Below are 20,611 nucleotides of genomic sequence, written 5' to 3'. Positions count from 1 at the left end.
TCCTTTTCCATCCTGTCCTCACGCTGCTCTCATTATGGACCAACCTTTTTCTCTCAGTGTTAGAAGCCATCTCTTGTCTGCCATACTACCAGCTAATGGTCACACTGCTCTTTCACTCTGATCTTTAAGGACATTGTTATAATTTCCATGCATTTCAACTGAGATTGATGTTTCAGTGTTAAACAGCATTATTTGTAAGATTCTACATGGTGTGTGTGAGAGAGAGACCGAGAGAGATGGGAAGAGGCAAGTGTGTCCTTTTTAATCATGCTGTCTTTGTGATTGGTAATACTCACAGTTTATCACATTATATCTGCTTCTTCTGTTTTTCCTCTAAAGTTTTCTCTTATTATCAGCACATTACAGCTTCTGTGGCTATTCATAAATGCTGAAATTGCTTATATATCTTATTGTGTGCAGATTGGCTTCACTTACTAGTGCAGCAAGAATGAACACCTGCCTTGTTCTCACACCATTACCTTCCTTAACACGCCACATACCCTTTTCTTCTTCTATATATTTTAGTGTACTTGCTATGACGTCTTATCTTAGTTCTTTACCTTTCTTCACACCTCAATGATGCAACCTCCCTGCTGGGCCACATCCTTGTTCTTTAACTTGCTTCTTTTTTCTATATATTATTTCTTCTTTTTAAAGCAAAAGTCATTTCCTCTGTGCTGTCCCTCTCCGCTGCACATGCCCGCAGGACATGCTTTCTCATCTTGCTTTGAACTCTTTTTAATTTTGTGCAGTAGCAGTTTTTTTATTAACATATTTATTCATTTATAACTGCTCTCAAAGCCTTTTGCATACGAGCTCACCTTTCATTCTCTCTCCATCTCTTCATGCTTTCGCTTCCCCTCTCCCCTCAGCCTTTAACTCTCCTCGCAGAACGGGCCTCACTAATGCAGTGTTAGTTTAATCCCTGTCACCCTGTCCAAGCCTGTATTCCCTGGGTCCTTTTTTCTCCCCCCCCCCCCCTTTTTCCTCCTTTTTTTTGTTTTAAACTGCAGCAACAGTGAACATGGAAAACATTTTTAGCCCCTCCAGCTTCACCAGGTCCTCGATCTATTCCACCCTTCCCTTAGACGTCAAGAGTTTTTATTTTTTTAAATGCCATCAAGGGAGGAGCCAAGGTCAAGGTGTCTTCTTAACCACGTTTCTACGCCCCCTCCACCCACTTCCCAACGTGCTGGCAGCCACCTGTCAAAGGTTGAACTCTCCCCACCTAGATAATAATAACCTAACTGTAGACCATCTTTCATCAAGTGTCCTCTGATCCATTTGAATAGTGCGGGATTGTGGGTAAGATGCGGAAGAGAGAGCTCAGAGACGACCTCCTGATGCGACTGCTTGGAAGGTGGCAGTGACAGCGAAGGGGATGCTGGGTGGTTAAGTAATTAGGGCAAGGTCATGTTTCCAAACTTCCAAGACTTCAATGCTTTACCAAGTTTTTATTTTCCTTCTTCCTTATGTGGATCTTTTAATTCTTAAATTTATCATAATGGCAATCACCCCAGAAATGGTAATCCTCTGTCAGTGTGTCCACCACTTTAGCTTATATGTTAAATTCAATCACCTGAAATTGGTAGACATTTCTGTTCTTCAGAAGCTCTCCTGTACTGTTTAGCATAGCCACCAGGATTTTGACTTCTTTGGGAAAGTAGTTCTACTAATACTCTGATAACTCCAAAATGATCATCACAGTTATTTTAATCAGTACTGACATCGCAGTTAGTGGCTCTACATTGTGTAGTGCTTTATACTTCCGCCCAACAGCAGAAGCTCCCTGGTTAAAATCCCAGCAGGAGACACAAATTCCAGAGAGGTTTTATCAGGAAGGGCGTCTAATGTTAAATAAATAAATATCTGCCAAATCAAATGTGAAGCTACCGGCTGTGGCGACCCCTTTTTGAATAAGAGAGCAGCTGAAAGGAGCTTTATTGACATTATGATTAAGCATTAGATCAGATTAGATTAGATTAGATTAGATGGAACTTTATTAATCCCTCAGGTGGGTTCCTCTGGGAAATTCGATTTCCAAAAAAGCACAGCACCGACAGAAGTTACAGAGTTACAGAATATTATATATATATATATATATAATACACACACACACACACACACACAAAGCATGGAGCTTAGTGACAAAAATGCTTTGTAAGTATAACACTGCTTTTTCATCCAGGTTGTGTTCCTGCTAATGTCCCTTCATATTGTTCGTATTTACCATTTTCAGCAGCTGAGACAGATGTTTGTTTGTTTTTTCACATTAGTTTCGTATTTCTTTGACCTTTGAGCTAACACCAGCATCAGGTCAGAGGTTTTTATTTTCCTTTGCTTTTTATTTATTTAAAAAATGCATTTCAGAGATCCAGTTTACCTCAGTGAGTGAACAGGTGATCATATGCCACAAGGCTATAGTGCAGCAGCCCAGGTTCAAGCTGACCTGTGTCTCCTTCTCTCTCTTCTGTCTCCCCACTTTTTTTGTCTGTTTTCACTGCTGTACTATCAAATAAAGGTTAAAATGCCCCAAAAAATAATCTTTAAAAGATGCATTTATGCTGTTGACAAGTTAAACCACCTGTACTTTTTCTTTAAAAAACATTAATTAATGGACTTAAGTGTCCATTGATAAAACTGGTATGTTCTTTACTGGACTATAAACAGATGAATGTCTCATTGGGAGCCCTTAGATCTGGAATGCACTATAATTGGTGTTTAAGGAAGTCTTATCTGAAATGTATATGAAAGGATGTTGTCCACGAGTCCTGTTGGGTTGGTGGGAAGGTTAAGACCTGTCACTGTCTGAGCCAAGAAGAATAACATTAGGTTACAAAAGATATTTATTTTCCACCATCCGGCTGTCTGTAGACTTAATAGAGTTAACTTTGTGATGCATTACAACAGGACCTTAGTATAAACTAAAGTCAAAGTCTTGCAGATGATCACTCTGCTAAGGAATGTTAGCCAGCCTTCTGTTTTCTTCCTCCCTCTTTCCTTCCTTCAATCATATGGACAAATAATTGACAGGCTCAAGGGTGCGTTCAAGGGCATGAGCTTATATCTTAAGTGCTCCGTCTGACTTTCTCTTCTCCTCCTTTTGTCTCGTTCCCTCTCTCTATCTCTCTGTCTGTCTCACTCTGTTGTTCAGATGCCAAAGAGATCGTGCTGAAAGCTCAGATTCTGGCCGGGGGCAGAGGCAAGGGTGTGTTCGACAGCGGCCTTAAAGGTGGAGTGCACTTAACGAAGGAGTAAGTATGCCCCTACGTGCATTTCACACTGTGAGTTACTGTAGGAAATAGATTGATGTTATTTTCTCCAACAACAGCGGCTTTTACAGCGAGGAGGCTCAAAGAGCTTTCTGAAGATGCTCCCTAGGCACAAAGACACAGTCAGGATTATTCGGGCTGCAAATAAACATTTTTCTTTCTTCCACTGTCTCGTTTTCGAACAACTACCCTCAATTAAATGTTGAAAAAGGGGCTTTAAGGTCGACTGAAGCATTACTCACCCCATTTTCAGTTTCCCCGCTCGGGTTTATTGGGTTTTGTGCTACTATTTTGTTCCTGCTCAGAGTTGCGAAGTGTGATGGATGTATTTCTTCAATGAGGGCTCACTCTGAAATCTTATGCATTTTTCAAAAGGCTAAACAAATCTTAAAAGAGCTTTACTTTGCTCAGGAACTGCATTTCCCTCCACCAAGTTTCCCCCGTATAAAATACATAAATAATAAAAAAAAAAATGCTGTCTTCTTAGTAAAGGTAGCTACAACTTGCTGCCACCGCAAAGGCAGAAAGGTGATTTATGACAATTGTCCCAAGCATGTATCATCATCACCCTACTTCGGGGTTCGGAAAGGCCGGAAACTTTTTCAAAGTGAGATACAGTGAAGTTCATCGTCCCCAAACAGTGACATGAGTGCACAGTTCACCTTCCTCTCATCTATCAAAGGATGAGTACAACCCCCGAGCTTCATTTGTATTCACTTGCAAAAGCAGAGCAGGCTAACAGAAGCAGCCTCAGCATGCGTGCTGCTTTTAAATGGAGAGAAAATGCGGAGTTTGATTCACAGCAGTGTGCACGTGTACCCAAAAGCTGTCCTTCATCAGAATATTTTGGACTAATACCGAGAAAGTGCTGAGACATATTTCTTTTCAACCGAACAAAGTTATTGAGAGGGGAAGAAATGCGCTTTCATCTGTAGACCCCTCCTGCTTTTTCCACCTTTATTTTAGAAGTCTTTTATTTTTTGGCTTTATGATAAAGATTTATTTCAAAGAAGTGATATTGTTTGACCTACAACCTCTGTCCTTTAGCCCCGCTGTCGTTGGTGAGCTGGCCAATAAGATGCTGGGTTTCAACCTGACTACTAAGCAGACACCAAAAGAGGGAGTGAAAGTGAAAACGGTGAGCCACTGCAGAGACAGAGGGAAGGAAAAGATCTCTACCCTCACTATCTTTTCTTGCCTTTTTTTGACCTCATTTCAAGTCATTTTGAGTCCAGTAATTAATTTCTGTCATATTAATATCAGTTTTGTTGTTGTTGTTTTGTGCTCAGTTTTAATAGTAGCTAGCCCCCGATGTTTACTTTTGGGTTGCACTAGCTGGTGTTATGGCTCATTGCATAAATTGAACAGAACCCACTGTGAATTTAAAGTGTCTGGTAAACAACTGTTTCTGTGCGCCACTAACAAGCAGGAATACTATTTTCTCTGCTCGCATGCTGCATGTCGTCCCCCCTGAAAACAGACGTTTTCCAGGTGACGAAGCCGTTTCAGTCTGTGGCTTGTTTGTGTGTCCTGCTGCCTTCCTCTTTGTCTCTCCTCATCTCTGTTTCTGTTTCCCCTGTAAAGTTTACGTTGAATCAAATGAGCATCACACATCATTTTTATTGACGGCGGCTACAGAAAATTCAACAAGCTCAGAGTTAACTCGCTGTCTGAGGCAGAAGGCAAAGGCGGATAAAAGACACAAACATATGGCCAAAACCTGGATTAGATCTGACTGAGAAGAGAAGTGAAAACCAATTGGACATCTACAATCATTGTCTTACCAAGAAAATCTCACACAGCACAGAAATCTGACGTGGCAAAGAGCCGCCTAACGGCTCGAGTACAATAACGGTGTAGTCAGAACCCGGCGTTTCCGATGACAGCCAGAGCTCAGCTGTCAACCTGCCAATGGGAGCACACACCAACGCTCAACCCGTCCTACAACACAGATAAGGGGCAGCACTCGTGTATCTGTGTGGATTTTCACTCTCATAGCTCTGAATGAGAGATGAGGAAACGAGGCGGGACAGGTGAGCGAGGCAGAGAAAGATAGAAATAGACTGTGGAGAAAAGAATAGGTTTAGTTTGAGAGAAGAAACTGGTATAAGTCAAACGACAGGCAACTTAAAAGGTTGTTTGAGTGAGTGGGGAAAACAACTTTCGGACAAGAAGATAGGAGCGCTGTCTGTTAACACGGAGCGCAGAAAAGCCGATCCATCCTCATTCACTGGGCGATAAGGTGGAAGCAGAACATAAGGGCTGTGCATGTTCAAACAAACACCCCTTCCACCAAACCTGCACCCCATTAACCACCACAGAACTGATAGTTTCCTGTCAAGTCTTTTTTTCCTTTCCTTTTCAAATGGGCTTCTTGCTTGCTTCCTCCTGCCCCTCTTTCTGAATGAACACACAATCCCTCTCTATTTGCCTCTGTTTCTTTTATTCATAACAGATGACATTTCCTCAGAGCTGTTGCACGTAGATTGTGCCAATCTCTGCACTCTGCTTATGTTCTTGTTTTGTACAGCTAGTTGTAAATGTGTTACTTTTAAAAGATAAAGTTAAACATTTTCGGAGTTTTTGTAAATACTGGTCGGAATAAAGGGGAACACAAATGACTTATTTCCCTTTTTTTCCCCTTAATAATAATGTTTTCTTAGTGATGTCAGATCAGTAACATAGCTACCTTCTTCTATCCAGCCCCTCTGTTTTTGCTTTGCAATGTGCAGGTGATGGTTGCTGAGGCCCTGGATATTACCAGGGAGACATATTTTGCCATCCTAATGGACCGCTCCTTCAATGGTCCTGTCATGGTAGGAAGCCCCCAGGGAGGTATGGATATCGAGGAGGTGGCTGCCAGCACCCCAGAACTCATCTTTAAGGTATAACATTTCTGCTTTTCAGTCATTTCTAAGTTGTCAGTGATTACCAGCTACAAGAATAAGAAAGAGGGGGGGGAAAAAAACTTGAGAGCAGTCCAAACTTCCTTGAATTAGACATCTTACCATGATGCTTGTTCTTTACTGGCACAGTGGAGCTCTTTATAATCCCCTCACCATCTTACTTTAAAACTGATAAAGGTTTTGGTGGGGGGGGTGTTGAAATCATACCGAGTTTCCAGATGGAAGCTGAGATCTGTTCGCGCACACACAGCAGAAGCTGAACACGGCACACGCATACAGGAACACACTGGAGTTTAACATGTGCAAACACACACAGCCTTCGATGTTTTCTTTTGCCATTAATGAGATTTTATTTACAGCTTCTCGACAGCACGGCCTCATCGTCGTTAGCAGATGTAACCTTGAAGCGTTTACAGATGGCTACCTCCAAAGGTTATATACGTGTATCTTATTTTGCTAATGTGCATTGTGAAACATCAAGCTGAGACAATTACGTTACATTAACTTCACCAAAGACTGTAGAGTTTCTATAAATGAGAAATGCGTGGTTTTACTATCAAACAAAATGATTAAAATAGTTATTGTCCAGCCCTGTTTGGTGCTACAGACTGTCTGTACAGATGGATGAGATGTCACCAATAGGTGAAGCAGTAATGATGTTGTAAATAGGAGATGGGCAGTGAAGATTAGGCTGCTGAAGTCATGTTTCCTACCAGATGAAATGCAAACACTTGGGTTTTGCTGAAGGATGATGGTGTCAAAGTGAGCACCATCAAGTTGACTTTTTTTTAAAATAAAAACCTAATTTCCACATTGATACATGAAATTATCATTACTATGAGATTCATAATAAACTGAATCTGCTTCACTACAGTTTGATTTTGCACTTCCACATCTAACCAGCACTTGGAACACAGACGTGCCTCCACAGGAGCGTGCACACAGGTTCATGCCCGGACTTTTGCACTGCTTTGAAATGGATGTGTCTGCGGAGCAGTGACACTGATCCATCATCATCAAAAGAGAGAAAACAGGAGGATATATTAGGCTGCCAGGCTGACTTTTTGTCCTCCTTTATCCTGGAGCTTAATGTGACTGCAGTTTCTTTATATATGGTCTCCTTAACTTTTTGTTTCCCCGCGGGGGTTTCTGTCAGTGAAGAACGTGCATAGGAATAGTTGGTGAAAAGTGCAGAAGAAGCAGGTGAGATATTTTAAATGGAATAAAACTGTAGGTGTGAGGTAAATAAGTAAAAGAGCCAGCAAGTCTTATTTATATATGTTCAGCTTCTAATCAGCCACCGTTTCTCTCTGAACCATGTGCTTTTTTGGGTCACACACTCTGCTTTATGGAGGACGGATAACCTCCTCTGCCAACAATGATGCTGTCAGTCATCAGCAGTGCTAAAGGGGGAGGATAGAACGATTTGAATATGGAGCCAATTGCCCAATCCTAATAAACACACATGCCCAGAACTTCCCACAGATCAGTCGATGCATTGTGCATAAATTACCTGCATGTTATAAAAACCCAGTGGAATGTGGGTAAAGGATCTAAAAGGATAGATCTGGATCACTTTCTTCAATTTTGCAAACTGGCATTGGTCTTGGTGATGGATATGCACCCTGAAATTTTATTATGTTACACCATGTTACTGTACTCCTGCTTTGTGCAAGCTATAACTCTGGTGTCTGATTCTGGTTTTGTACAGTTTACGTATTTTGTGGTCTACAAAGGAAAATGAATGACATGGTTTAGGAAAGAAACAGTTCGTACATGTGCAGATGCTCCACTAGTACCTCAGGGATTGCTTCAGCTACTACAAATAAGCACTCATTAATAAGATAATCATAAGCATTTATAAAAAGTTTGATGAGTGTGATGAGCACTTTTAGATATATTTTTGGGAGGTATTGTGATCATCTTCATAGACAGCCTATTGCTGTTAGAGAGTTGGTCCATTCTGTGTATGATTATCAGAAATATATTGCATAGTTTATTTAGGATATAGCCTAATGTTTACTTCTTGTCTTCGTTTGTTTGTCTTCCTCTGTCTTGCATATTCTCTACAAATCTACCAGGAAGCCATAGATATCTTTGAAGGTGTGAGAGACGACCAGGCACTTCGCATGGCAGCTAATTTGGGTTTCAAAGGAGCTCTGCAGAGACAGGTAATGGGCCCATGGAAGGCTTTAAAGTCACAAAGAAGGATCAGTGATTCTGACATTCATATATATGTAGGCAGGCAGATGCTTGCCCAGTCATAAATAGGCCATACTTTGGCTATTATTAGTTTTCCAGAGGCAAGTTGTGAAGTGTCATTATACTATGCTGACTTGCCAGGTGGTCTGTTGTCATACTTGGCAGTGAGGCACAGCACTGTGCCAGGCTTAGGGAGCTTACAGTACTAACGATATCATTATTTGGTAGAACATGGCACACACTGATTTTGTGAGTGAATCATGCGTTAGCCACTAAAACTCATCTCAGTGGGCCAGTTATGATTTTGAGGACAGTGAAACAAACATTTTCTCTCCTCTCCCCAAAGTTTTGAGTCATGTTCAGGCATTTGCTCTGAAAATAAAGCTGAGGAAGAATAGCACAGCAGTAGGCCAAGCTCACAGTCTGAATAAAATGTGTGCTCGGTTAAGATTACTTTAGATCTTTTTTTTTTTTTTGCCTCTTAGTATTAAACCCTATTTTTATGGCAAAATTTCAAGTATTTATTTCTGGGCAAATTTACACAAATTTTGATTTTTATTCAGATTTTCTATGTGTTGTTTCACATTTGCCGTCACGAGCACTGGAAAAAACAGTTAACTTCTGGTTTGTGTGATTGCTATTGTTAGCAAATCCATGCAGGCTGTTGCCCATATACAGTATAAAAAAAGGCTGAATTGTGTCTGTGGGTTAACGGCACCTTGCCGGGGAGGTGACAGGCGTGTTTACAGTGTCTGTGAGCTATGAAAGGCTTCACAGTGTGGGCCTAAAGCCACACAGCAGCCAGACTTTCGGCCTTGCATGCCATGTCAAGAATGTAAGCCGACGTCACAGCTTTGTGCTGGAAAAGGACAGAAAATCTGCAAGTCATGTTTCCATCACTGCAGATTGAAGGCAGAGCCGATAAATACCCAGAAACGCCGTCAAGCAGACTAGAGTCATTTGACCGATGATAAATGCAGCTGTACCCTTTCCCGCTGTAGAGAAAAGTCAGATGTTTGTCCAGTATAAAAAGGGCTTAATTTGTTTTCTTTTGCACAAGCTCTGACTGGCATGAGAAATCAGATAACTCAAATCCTAGCACATAGAATAATGAAATATATAAATTACAAAAAAGTAAAAATCAAATCTGCCTTTGTGAAGCAAACTTGATTTGATGACATTTTTATTGCATCCTTTTTTATGGCCTGTTTTTGCTGGATACTGAAAGGAAATTGATTTTAAACAGGGAATGGGAGAAATAGAAAATTATTGGTTAGTTGTGTGCATTGTTAGTGCGCTTCTCCATGGTTGCTGTTTGTCAGTTGCCAAGCTGTTTAATTCAGACATAATTACAGCATTTCTAAAATACCTTTACTGTTTTGAAGGAGCTGTGTGGCGACGGGAGCTTTGTGCAGATACAATTTTTTGCGCGTCTGTCTGCACTGTCAGACTGCCTTTGTCACTAAAGAAGCAAAGCTATAGAGAATTAAAAAGAGGTTCCTTTTAAAAGGAGGATTTCATTGATAATGTTTAAGTGCAGTTGTGTTTAATATCCCGTATTCTCACTGACAACATTTGTTTTCCACATTGTAAATATCAGTTTTTTAAATGCAAAAGGCACATTAGCAAAACAGGTATGCATCGATACTACATCTATGTGCAATCAAGTGAAAGGTGTGCTAACACCAGGTAATTTAACTTTGCCTTCCTTACACATTAATGCCATAAAAAGACACGGCGATGTTGAAGGTGATTTGCCATGTTTTATGTAGCCTGTGTGGGAGGCTGAGCAGCCTTGTCAGGGCTGACTACTCAGAGCCGAACCATCAGGTAATTACTGTCCTCTGTGGACCTCACAGGCAGCAGATCAGATTAAGAGGCTCTATGATCTGTTCCTGAAAGTCGACGCCACTCAAGTTGAAGTCAATCCTCTCGGAGAGACTCCCGAAGGACAAGGTACTTTGTATCATTTTTTAAAAACATACTTGCCTGTATGTTTGTTTGTTTCATGTGTGTCTTTGGATGTGTGCCGTCCTGCTGTCTGTAATTTCTATTAAACATTTTACACGCAGAACTCAGCATTTCAGCATCACGATGCTGCCACATATTAATCACCGACTGCGAGACAGAGGCAGCACTTCGCTCCTCTGGTCTAAATGCATTTCAGAATGTGAAGTGTACTGTAATTGCAACACACTGACATCAGCTTCTTGTCAGCATGACTTTGTCTGGATCAAAATCCAAATGGCTTCAGGGAGCAGAGCTTTCCATATTCACAGCATGTTCATGTTTGTTGATGTTTCCTAGTTGCTGATGATTAACTGAAGGCATATAATCTATCATCAGCAAGTAATGAGGGACTACGAATAGCAGCAGCAGCAGCTTCAGACGCAGCCTTTTAATTTATGGTCGGCGAAGATTAACCACTTTGAGATGTTCTGTGAAACTCTTATGGGCTCTGAGTGGAGCATTAATGAAATAAAGTAAAGTATCATAATTAAAAATATATTGACATAGGTAACTTTGCATGACCGTTTGTAGTTTTTGAATTGATCAGCGTTTATTTCATATTTATTATTTTCATATTTATTTCATATTTTGCATGCGCACAAGATGTTCTGTGTAATCCCAGCAAATCTTTATAGGAAAGCTAACAACAAATAATGCTGTTTATATTTATAAATATATCAAGTATAAATGTTAAGATTTCCAAAATAATAGGAAGAAATAGTAGTTCCCAAGTTAAAAACGTTGCATCGGGGAATGCCCTTAAAGCACTTTAAAAACCACAAAAACAATTTAATTTATCATACTGTTCACTTGTTCTATTCTCAAAGGAATTATTTTCTATAATTGTGTCGTTGTAAACTGGCCTTATTCCAAATGCATGTGCTCAGCCAAAAGTACTTAACTTGGAATATGTCTGTAAGTGTCTCTGAATGGATGAAAGGGAGATTATTAAAAGGTTGAGCAATTATCATCTTCACTCGACAATGTTTATTGGAGTGAAGCTTAGCCTATTACACGCTCAGTCTATTGAAATTAACTTTCAGTAATTATATTCAAGATAAATTTATTGTGTCGTCAAGCAATAAATATTGTCTCTTAACTCTTTGTACTTCATGTATAAATGATCAGATGAGACACATGAGCCAAATGACAAACTGTAAAATAGTAATGCTAAATTTTCTAAGAAACAAGCAATGATTAAGGTGTTGGCCTTGATCAACATGTCTGACTTTGTGCTGCTGCAGAAGTAGTTACGGCTGCCACGATTAGTCGACTAGTCACGATTACGTCGACTATCAAAATCGTCAACGACTGATTTAAGTCGACGCGTCGTTTGAAGCTTTGTAAGATACCAAAAGACGCAGGAATAAGTAGTAGGATTTAAGAGTGTAATAACGGACTGAAACAGAAGATGGCAGCACTGCATGTACAAGGATGCCAGCTGCCGTTAAACCCCGAAGAAGAAGGAGCTGTGTCCCAGACAGTGTTGCCAACTTAGTGACTTTGTCGCTATATTTAGCGAGTTTTCAGACCCCTTAGCGACTTTTTTTCTAAAAAAAAAATCGCTAAAATAAGACGTGAAAGCACGTATCGCTTTTACTCTCAACAAGCAGCGGGTGCTGTAACGCAGTCAGTTCTTCTTTTACTCTTTTACTCTTATGCTGTTTTGTGGATTACAAGGTTTAAAACTACTTATAAACACAGACACAAAGTAACTCCACCAGAGTGCCTATTTCAGGTCACTTTTGCCGGTCCAAGCCCGGGTAAAGGAGCAGGGTTGGAATTGTGACATTAAAAAAACAATAATTGCTAAAATAAATTTAATTTATAGTTCTAAACTCTAAATGCATTTAGGACGTTTTTTACTCACTTTATGTCTCTTCCACGATGTTATTTCTCTCTCCAACAACATAGGTTACAATTAGATTAGCATGACCAATTATGCAAATTAGGCGATGACGTCATTTAGCGACTTCTGGTGACTTTTAGGACAACCAATAGCGATTTTCCTTACTGAGGAGTTGGCAACACTGGTCCCAGAATTCATAGCGCAGCCCAGCTCAGTTTCCAACAATGGCGGCAGCTAGTTAGTTTTAATGTTACTCTTATTATTCTTTCTGGGTCACAAAATAAACGTTTAAAATGTTTTCGGGTGAGAATGTAGCTGTGTAAACCTCAAATATCTGCTCAGTTTATCAAGACACCACATATTTTCAAAAGCGCTCCGACGTTTTCGGAGACGTCTGTTACCCACTAGCTCGATAGCTAGCCGGTGGCAAGGCTCACTAGAGCCCGTGAGAACACCGGACTCCCGGCAAATCGTTTTCAAACCCACCGCGGTCTTTCGCTACTCAGGTTAAACATGATATATGAGTCACTTAGATAACTTGGAAATGTTATTGTTTGGCTTTTTTTTAGTGTTTTATTTGTTCCTGAGTTAATCGGTTTGGCTGAGATCAAAGTTATAGTTTTTACACAGCTGAATAAACGTCAAGCAGACAGCTGATTATCAGAAGTGTGAGATGCTCGAGAATATACTCCGGTGTCCTGTTATATTTTAGATAGCAAGGAGTTTATTAAACTTCACTGAAACAATCTGCAAATTTCATTCAAATTTAATAAACTATCATCTTGTCTTTATTTTTAGTTAGCACATACCTTAAACACTTAAAGCTGTAAGCTAATGATAGTTATATAAGAGCAGATGCTGCTGGTGCAATAAGCTGTAGTTTTACGTCTAATACTTGCATGATCTGATTAGTCGACTAATCGCAAAAATAATCTGTGACTAGTCGACTATCAAAATAATTGTTTGTGGCAGCCCTAAAAGTAGTTAATAAAAAGATGGGATATTTCAGTCATTGAAAAGTGTCTTAGATTAGTAATTTAGAAGTACAGTCTTAAATCCCCCCTTATTTCTTTATATTTTGCTAGGATAATGGAAAAAGGGGTGCAATGATTTACTGAAACACACAAACATCCATGGAAATACAATATATAAGGCAAAGAGAGAGTTAATTAAATTCTACTGAGCTTAAAACTCAACATTTGGTAAGACCAACTTTATCTTGAGCACAGCCTGAACTCTCTAAGCAAACCTTTCTTGGCATTTCCTGAAGTAATCCTCAGAAATAGATCTCAAAGCTTCTTGAAGGACATTCAAAGCTCTTCTTTGGATGTTGGCTGCCTGTTCAGTTCAGCAATGTTGCTGATTGGACTCCGGGGACAGTGACTGTTGTGTCTGAGTGATGGTGTTTCACTGTGTGTTTTCTCTATCCAGGTATATTTTTACTGCATTGACGGTTTGTTCGGGATCGTAATGTTAAAAAAAATGAAAGTGCTGCCAGTCAGATAGTTTCCTGATGGTATTGCTTGATGGATCAAAATTTGAAGTGAATGAAATACAGCCAAAATCATGACACAGCCTCCACTGTGTTTTACAGATGGCTCCAGACACTCACTGTTGTATGTTTTTCCTGACTTCCTCCAGACGGGTTGAACCAAAAATTTCAAATGCGCTTTCATCACTCCGTCAGCCCTGCAGCCGCTAATTTTCAGCCCAGTGGTATTTGGCCTTTTCTACCCCGTTTCCCTTCATTAAGAATTTTTGATTCAATGAAGAGTGGATGGATCTCAAGTCTGTTCATTTTCTTTTTAGGCTTGCTACTTCTTTTGTCCTCCATGTATCCAGTTTCCTTAATAATGCCAAGATATTCACATACAAGTTATATGAATCCACAACAGTAGTTCATCCTTGAGTCGAGTAACTTTTTTTTCATATACTTGAATGTATCATAGGTCAGTGTTAAAGGGCTTAACAAAACAAAAATTCCTCTGAAAATGGTCAGGTAAAAGGACTGGAGAGAAAAGGCGACTTTTAATGGTTTAATGAAAAACTTTGAAAGGCCTTCAGAAAGCCTGGAGCACTATTGATCAAAAATTTTTTTAAAAATTACAAGAAAGTCTGTCTTCTTGGAGGAAAAAGATAAAGACATGATTCAAGATTTTTGCACAGTAGAATACAATTGGATCCAATATCTACCAGGATTGTTCAATTTTAAAGTAAAATACCATTTCACGGCCCCTTACTTTATTTGAAAGTCACCAAGAGCAGTTCACATTTCTGTCCTCCTCTCATTTGTAGCAGGCACTAGCAAACTGTTGTGTCCAGTAAGAGTAATGTAAGAGTAAAGTTTCTGCTTCTATAATTTCTTGATGTATTTTTCCTGTATGGCGTAATCCCTGTTGGAAGCAAGCACTTCCAGTCACACAGAAGAACAGAGATATGGGTAAATTTCAGTCACCTTGATTTCCCCTAGTGACAAAAATGGAGGTTAGCAGGAAAACAATTCAAGTGCTCGTCATTCACATGAGAAGGCTGTTATAGGAAGTCACAAAGCATTATTCCAGCGCTTGTGACGCTGCCAAACGTTGGTTTTTGTTTTTATTTTTCTCTCAAAGAAATAAGAGTGATTGTCTTGTCTTTGGAGCTGAACACAGATTGAGTGTGATGTGTCATACACTATTACAGCGTGCTGAAGATGCATCACTTCTTTGATCCTTAGTTTCCTCAAAAAAAAGATGCTTGCTCAAAGTTATCAAACACTCACACGACAATGTTTTTGTGTGATTCGTTATGAATATTAATGCAGAAAATGAGTCCTTAAAAAAACTGAATTTATACGAGGGGTATGATTTTTTTTTTTCTTTTTTTTTTTTTTAAAGAAGGAAGACGCAGGTGTTGTGATTGAAGCAGGCTTTGTAGAAGGGCTTCACATTAACATCAGCTCATTCTTTGCTTCGATTTGTTCACACGTCGCAAGGGAGCACAGCTATTTTCTTGCAGGCTTTCGACAGACGTGTTTGGAGAAGGAAAATTTCTCAAGGGTGGAAAATTTGTATTTTTTTGTCTCGTTTGGTAATAGCTGAATACATTTTGTAGATAGACTGCAATAATGGATGTGTCAAAACAGAACAAAAAGGAATTGTGTAGTGAGGAAAACGCTGGAGGACGCAGCATGCCGACTCCCCAGTCCCAGGAGAGTCTGCCGGCTCCATGTGTCTTGTGTCCATGTATGTTGCTCATGTTGCACTCATAAAATATTTGCACATTTCAATATTTTCCTTCCTTTCCTCAGTTTCGCATCAGGATTGCCTGAATGTTTAAATGTAATTAGCCATTAAGTGGAATAGTTAATATTGAAGGTGCTATAGAACATTACCGTAGTTCATTTTAAAGCAAAGTGTGGAAAATACTGTGAGGCCTGAGACTGAAAACTGGACTGGAGAATATAAAGTCAGCACAAGCAGCTGGTTAGCAAAGCAAAAACTGGAACTAGGAGACGTGGTCCTCCATTTGGATGTCATTTTTATACTTTAGGTTTTGTATTAAATTAATTGAGCTTCAATATCGGGGTGAATTTGTTACCTTTCCCCCTACTTTCCTGGTTTTAATAATAAGCTGAGCTAACTGACTTCTGGCTCCAGCTACAAATTTAGCAAATAGACGTGACTTTTCAAATTCTCACCAAGACGGCAAATAACTGTATTTCTTTTGAATGTCCAGTTATCCCTTTCAGTTAGAGTCACTATTTAAGTGTAAGCGCTTCTACTAATTTGTTACATTATTAGTGTGCGGTATTTTCAGGTGGCTTTAAGAGTGTAGAGTCTTTGAAATACACACTCTTTGATGTGTAAAGGAAATGTCCATTTGCTATAATAGTCTTTTCCTTAGAGGCAGTGTCAAAACCACATACCTTAGTGAGCCTGAAATAATTAAGACCAGCAGACTGAGGGGACACCCTGGAGTTCATTACTTTCAGGTTTTAGAAATGGTAATTAGGTTTTTTTTTTTAATGTCTGGATTCTGCTTCCTCTTTCTCACTTGTTCTATTTTTCCCCCATTGCTGTCTTTTACCCATCCCTTACCGTAGTGGTTTGCTTTGATGCTAAGATCAACTTTGATGACAACGCTGAGTTCCGTCAGAAAAACGTGTTTGCCATGGATGACATGACGGAGGCCGACCCCACGGAGATGGCTGCAGCAAAGTGGGACCTTAAATATATCGGACTGGATGGGAACATTGCCTGCTTTGGTAAGGAAGCGAATCTCTCCATCAGACCCGACACACCTGCTTGCACATACACCACCCAATAAAGGAGTTCTCCCCTCCTGCCATGTGGCTTTAATGTGTCTCTTAAGTAGAGTAAGCGAAAAGCTTAGACACAGTTAAAACTTAGTCAAACTAACGGCAGTCTGTGCTCTCCTCCAGTCCACATTACAAGCAGCTTTCTGAAGACTCCAGAAGGATTGCTGCCATAACCAATGTGTTCTAATTAGCTATAATCCACCCAGAAAGTCTCCTGTGAGCCAGATTGTTAGCATTCTCATTAAAGGCCCCCTCTCTTGTCATAAATCAAAGCTTTTACAGTGTACAACTGCACTAACAGGTGCTCTCACTTCTTACCCCGTAGCCTCATAAACACATTAGTTGTCTGTTAACACTTCTCCTCCATTCTGCACACAAACCCCATTCTGCATCCCCAGCTCCCAGGCTCTCCTAAAGTAACAACAGCTTTTAAGGCCCCGCAGCTTCCTTGAGAGCTCCGTAAGCCACCAAAGTGACAGCTGTTAAAGCGAATTTCCCTTTTATTGAGACCTCGGTTGGGGAGCTTGCCAGGACGCAAGTTCAGCTTGGCTAAACCAAATTATGTAGGACATTTTTGTGCACTTGGCTCCTGCACAACTCAGCAGGGCAGAGGCACAGGCAGTTGGCTAAATGATGACATAGTCCACAGTCCAAAAGCATAGCACAACCTCTTCTAATCAACACTCTCTTCTCTGAAGTCGGGAGCTGAGTTGTAATCAAATTTTCTATGTGTTGCTTGACTTGAATGTTTCTGATTAGAAGATTCCCAGCAGATTCACTTTTTAAGTGTGGCATTTTTTTCCAGCTATTTGCTCGTATTTAGTGGATGACTTAGCACTGAATTCCTTTGCGGGTTATTATAGTTCATGCCATCTTTCCTTCAGTGTCAGTAATGTTACTTTAATTAACTCGTGTCTGCATGTATCGCACTTTGTTCTCAGGCACGTCTGTTTCAATATCCGAATATTAGCCTTTATTTAATGTTCAAATTGTTATACTTTAGCCTCAATTATCGTTAACACAAATATGTGAAAGTGCATAAAAACGAGTGCCTAATTATTACATTACATTGTCGTAACAGTGAATGGAGCTGGTTTGGCCATGGCCACGTGTGACATCATTGACCTGCATGGAGGAAAGCCAGCAAACTTCCTGGACCTGGGTGGTGGAGTCAAAGAGAAACAGGTGTACGAGGCTTTTAAGCTGCTCACTGCCGACCCAAAGGTAGGAACAAACTGTTAACAAAGAGGTCGCTTGCCTGCTTCTTGAACAGCTTGACTGTAACAGTTGAGTACATAAGCTAAATTGGTTACTGATTTTTAAAGCACAGCTTGGAAGAAAAAGCAATTTTACCACCTGTTGAATTGCGTTTGATATTGCAGTCATGTATTTTGTCACAGTACATTCATAAAGCTCTATCTGTCTGGTTAGAGCTTTGTCAGTGCAACTCATTAGTCTGGGGACCTTGGCATATGCCCATGTTTAACTTAGGAAAACAGACTCTGGGAGGCTGTGTGATTATATGCCATCATTTCAGTTACTGTGGCATGATAAATTGGCGCTCTGTATTCTGCAGTAACTGCGCTTGTAAAGAAAGGCTAAGACGTGCAACCGCGTGCGCTGTGAACACGCAATAACGGGCGCATATGCAGCTCAGATTTAATGCACATATAAAACTTTAAATGAAAAGCATGCGACAGAAATTCTCGCGGCTGTGAATGAGTGGCAGCTCGGGGTGTTTTACAAGTGATTCTGCTCCATGTTCGGAAAGCTAATAATTCCAAGCTAAACAACGTAAGCCTTGTAACGATACCGCAGTGCTGATTGTGTGTTGACAGTTATCACATCGCTAAATCCCTCACTGCTGTCACTCCTGTATCCCAGGAATGATCACGGGTTCGCTCTCTGGGGCGTCTCTACTTGGTTGTGTTGAATACAGAGTAGAATTAGATTGAAATTCAGTCCTCAGCTCACTTTTTTTTTTAAAAAAATCTTTCTTTAAAAAAAAGCACATGCTGACTTGATTTGGCAGTAAATATTTTTGAAGAATTAGCTTCGCATCTAGTTTAAAAAGCTGTCTTGCCAGCTGGAATTTCCTCAAATGGCTTTCCAGGACAGGTTACTAAACAATACAGCTACAGTACGCTGTAAGTGCATGTGATACATAGTCTAGTCTTAAAATAGATATTCTGTATATATTACACATACCAGAAAGCTTTATTTCATCTAAAGCTCATTCGAAACACTGAAGTAGGATTTTTCATGGTAGCAGTGTTGCACACCTTTTGTTGATGAATGTTAAAAACTTGCTAACCTTAACACTCCAGCAGGTGATACATTGCCTGACTCGAAAAATCCACTGTGTGATCGATTTTGGTCTCACAAAATCAGCCCGGCAGACTGTGGAGAAAAATAAAAATGAATATGGTGGTTAAAAAAGAAATGCAATCAACAGGGGAGATTTGCTGCTCTCTTCCCCTGAGGGAGCCACATTTTTATTATTATTATACCCTTTTAAAACAAGTTGGATATCTTCAAAGGCGAGATCAGGTTTTAGTCTGTATCCACTGGCCCCCTCACCATCAAACACTCCTCCTGTTCCTCTTTCTCTCTCTTTTTTTTTTTTTGTCTTGGGTTGATTCCCCAAATCCAGATGGGGGAGTAGACCTGCTGCCTGTCCCTCCTGCTGCTGTGTATGGAAACGGAGACGGGAAGCTCCTCCCTAACAGGGAAAAAAATAGAGGAGGATTGACATTAAACTGGGTTGGAAGCACCATTAGCATTTCAACCAGGGGAGCTGAGAAACCTGCTCTGATCTGTGGAGGGAATGTTAATCATTTCACAATAAGAGCATGCTGCTCATTTGCATTTGGTTTTTCTTTTTTTCCTCCCCACAAATTACTACTCCCAAATATTTAAAGGATATATGAGCAGTAAGTAACAGTAAAATCATACCCTGGGTAAACGTGGATGGGATGAGATGCCGAGGCAAAATTGATCGGCTCGGAGCGTCAGTAAATTCTGTTTTTCCTTATTTGCCTTAAACATCAAGGCTTCAGTGCTTATTTCCTTCAAATGCGCAGCCCTTTGTTTAGTATTTATTCAAAGTTTAGAGTCTCAGACAGCCTGGTCTACTTGCATTTCACATCATTATTTTTCTACTGATTTAAAAAAACAAAACTTTTGCTGCTTTTGCATAATAGTGTTGATAGAGTGCCTTATAGGAATGCTTACTTCCACTGGCACTGAATAAAATGAGTTTGGTAGCTGCTGTGAGGAAGGCCAGAAATGTTCTGTTGCATATGTGAAAATGTGTTTTTTTTTTTATTAGGAACCACTGCAACTTTTGAGTGCCAAGATTAAAATGGTTTATGTCCTGCGAAGAAAAAATGATATAAGCCCATTCAGCAGGAAATATTACACTGTAATGACAGAGAGAAAAAAGAAGGGGAAAAACAGGTATTTTTGGGGTCCGTCTCTTCTTTCTGGCTTTCTTCCTCGGTTGCTTTTTCCGCTTTTGTCTCCCTCCCTCCCCTCTCTCTTCCTCGCGCTCTCTCCCTCTCAATCTCCGCTTTGATGTCTCAGGCTCATTGTGCTGAGAGGAGTGGATGCGACGCGAGTGTACCGCTGGCACTGAATAGCAGAGATGGAGCATGAGATGACAAAGGCTTCCTTTTCTTGTTTGCTCACTTCCCCAGAATCTACCCTTAAAGCATTCATTACCTTCAAATTATTATGTTGTGAATGAAAGGGGAAGAGAAAACCGATAAAATGGAGGGATACCGCATGAGAAGTGGGAACAAGACGAGAAAGAAAGTGGGAATGAAATTAATGCGAGAAAAATAAGCGAATCATAGAGCTGTATGTCAGCCCCCCCACCCCATCCTACCCAAGTGTGTGCAAGTGCGTGTTCGCGTTAACTATGTGAGATGTTATGTAGCTCAGCTGGGTCTACTAGACCAATAAGGTTTGTTTGAATTTAGGCCCCCGGCTTTTTTAACAGGAACATATTTATCTTCCATGCTAAAATAAATAGCTCCACTTTCTTCACATCCACGCGTGGAACAGTTTG

The 20,611-nt window shown here is 40.2% G+C and overlaps 1 protein-coding gene across 1 annotated transcript in view; it reads left to right on the top strand.

Moving 5' to 3' along the window:
* suclg2 (succinate-CoA ligase GDP-forming subunit beta) overlaps window positions 1-20,611 on the top strand; it is a 109,054-nt gene that overhangs the window by 37,126 nt on the left and 51,317 nt on the right. The window contains exons 3-9 of the mRNA XM_082532681.1: window positions 3,155-3,254; window positions 4,320-4,410; window positions 6,005-6,157; window positions 8,260-8,349; window positions 10,240-10,336; window positions 16,324-16,485; window positions 17,621-17,763. Coding sequence (XP_082388807.1) covers window positions 3,155-3,254; window positions 4,320-4,410; window positions 6,005-6,157; window positions 8,260-8,349; window positions 10,240-10,336; window positions 16,324-16,485; window positions 17,621-17,763 — 836 coding nt within the window. The remainder of the gene's footprint in view (window positions 1-3,154; window positions 3,255-4,319; window positions 4,411-6,004; window positions 6,158-8,259; window positions 8,350-10,239; window positions 10,337-16,323; window positions 16,486-17,620; window positions 17,764-20,611) is intronic.

The sequence above is a fragment of the Aulonocara stuartgranti genome (genome assembly GCF_965226115.1).
Source record: "Aulonocara stuartgranti genome assembly, chromosome: 5".
NCBI classification, from domain to species: Eukaryota; Metazoa; Chordata; class Actinopteri; order Cichliformes; family Cichlidae; genus Aulonocara; species Aulonocara stuartgranti.
The sequence above is the reverse complement of the archived record's forward strand: the minus strand, read 5'-3'. Positions and strand labels throughout refer to the sequence as shown.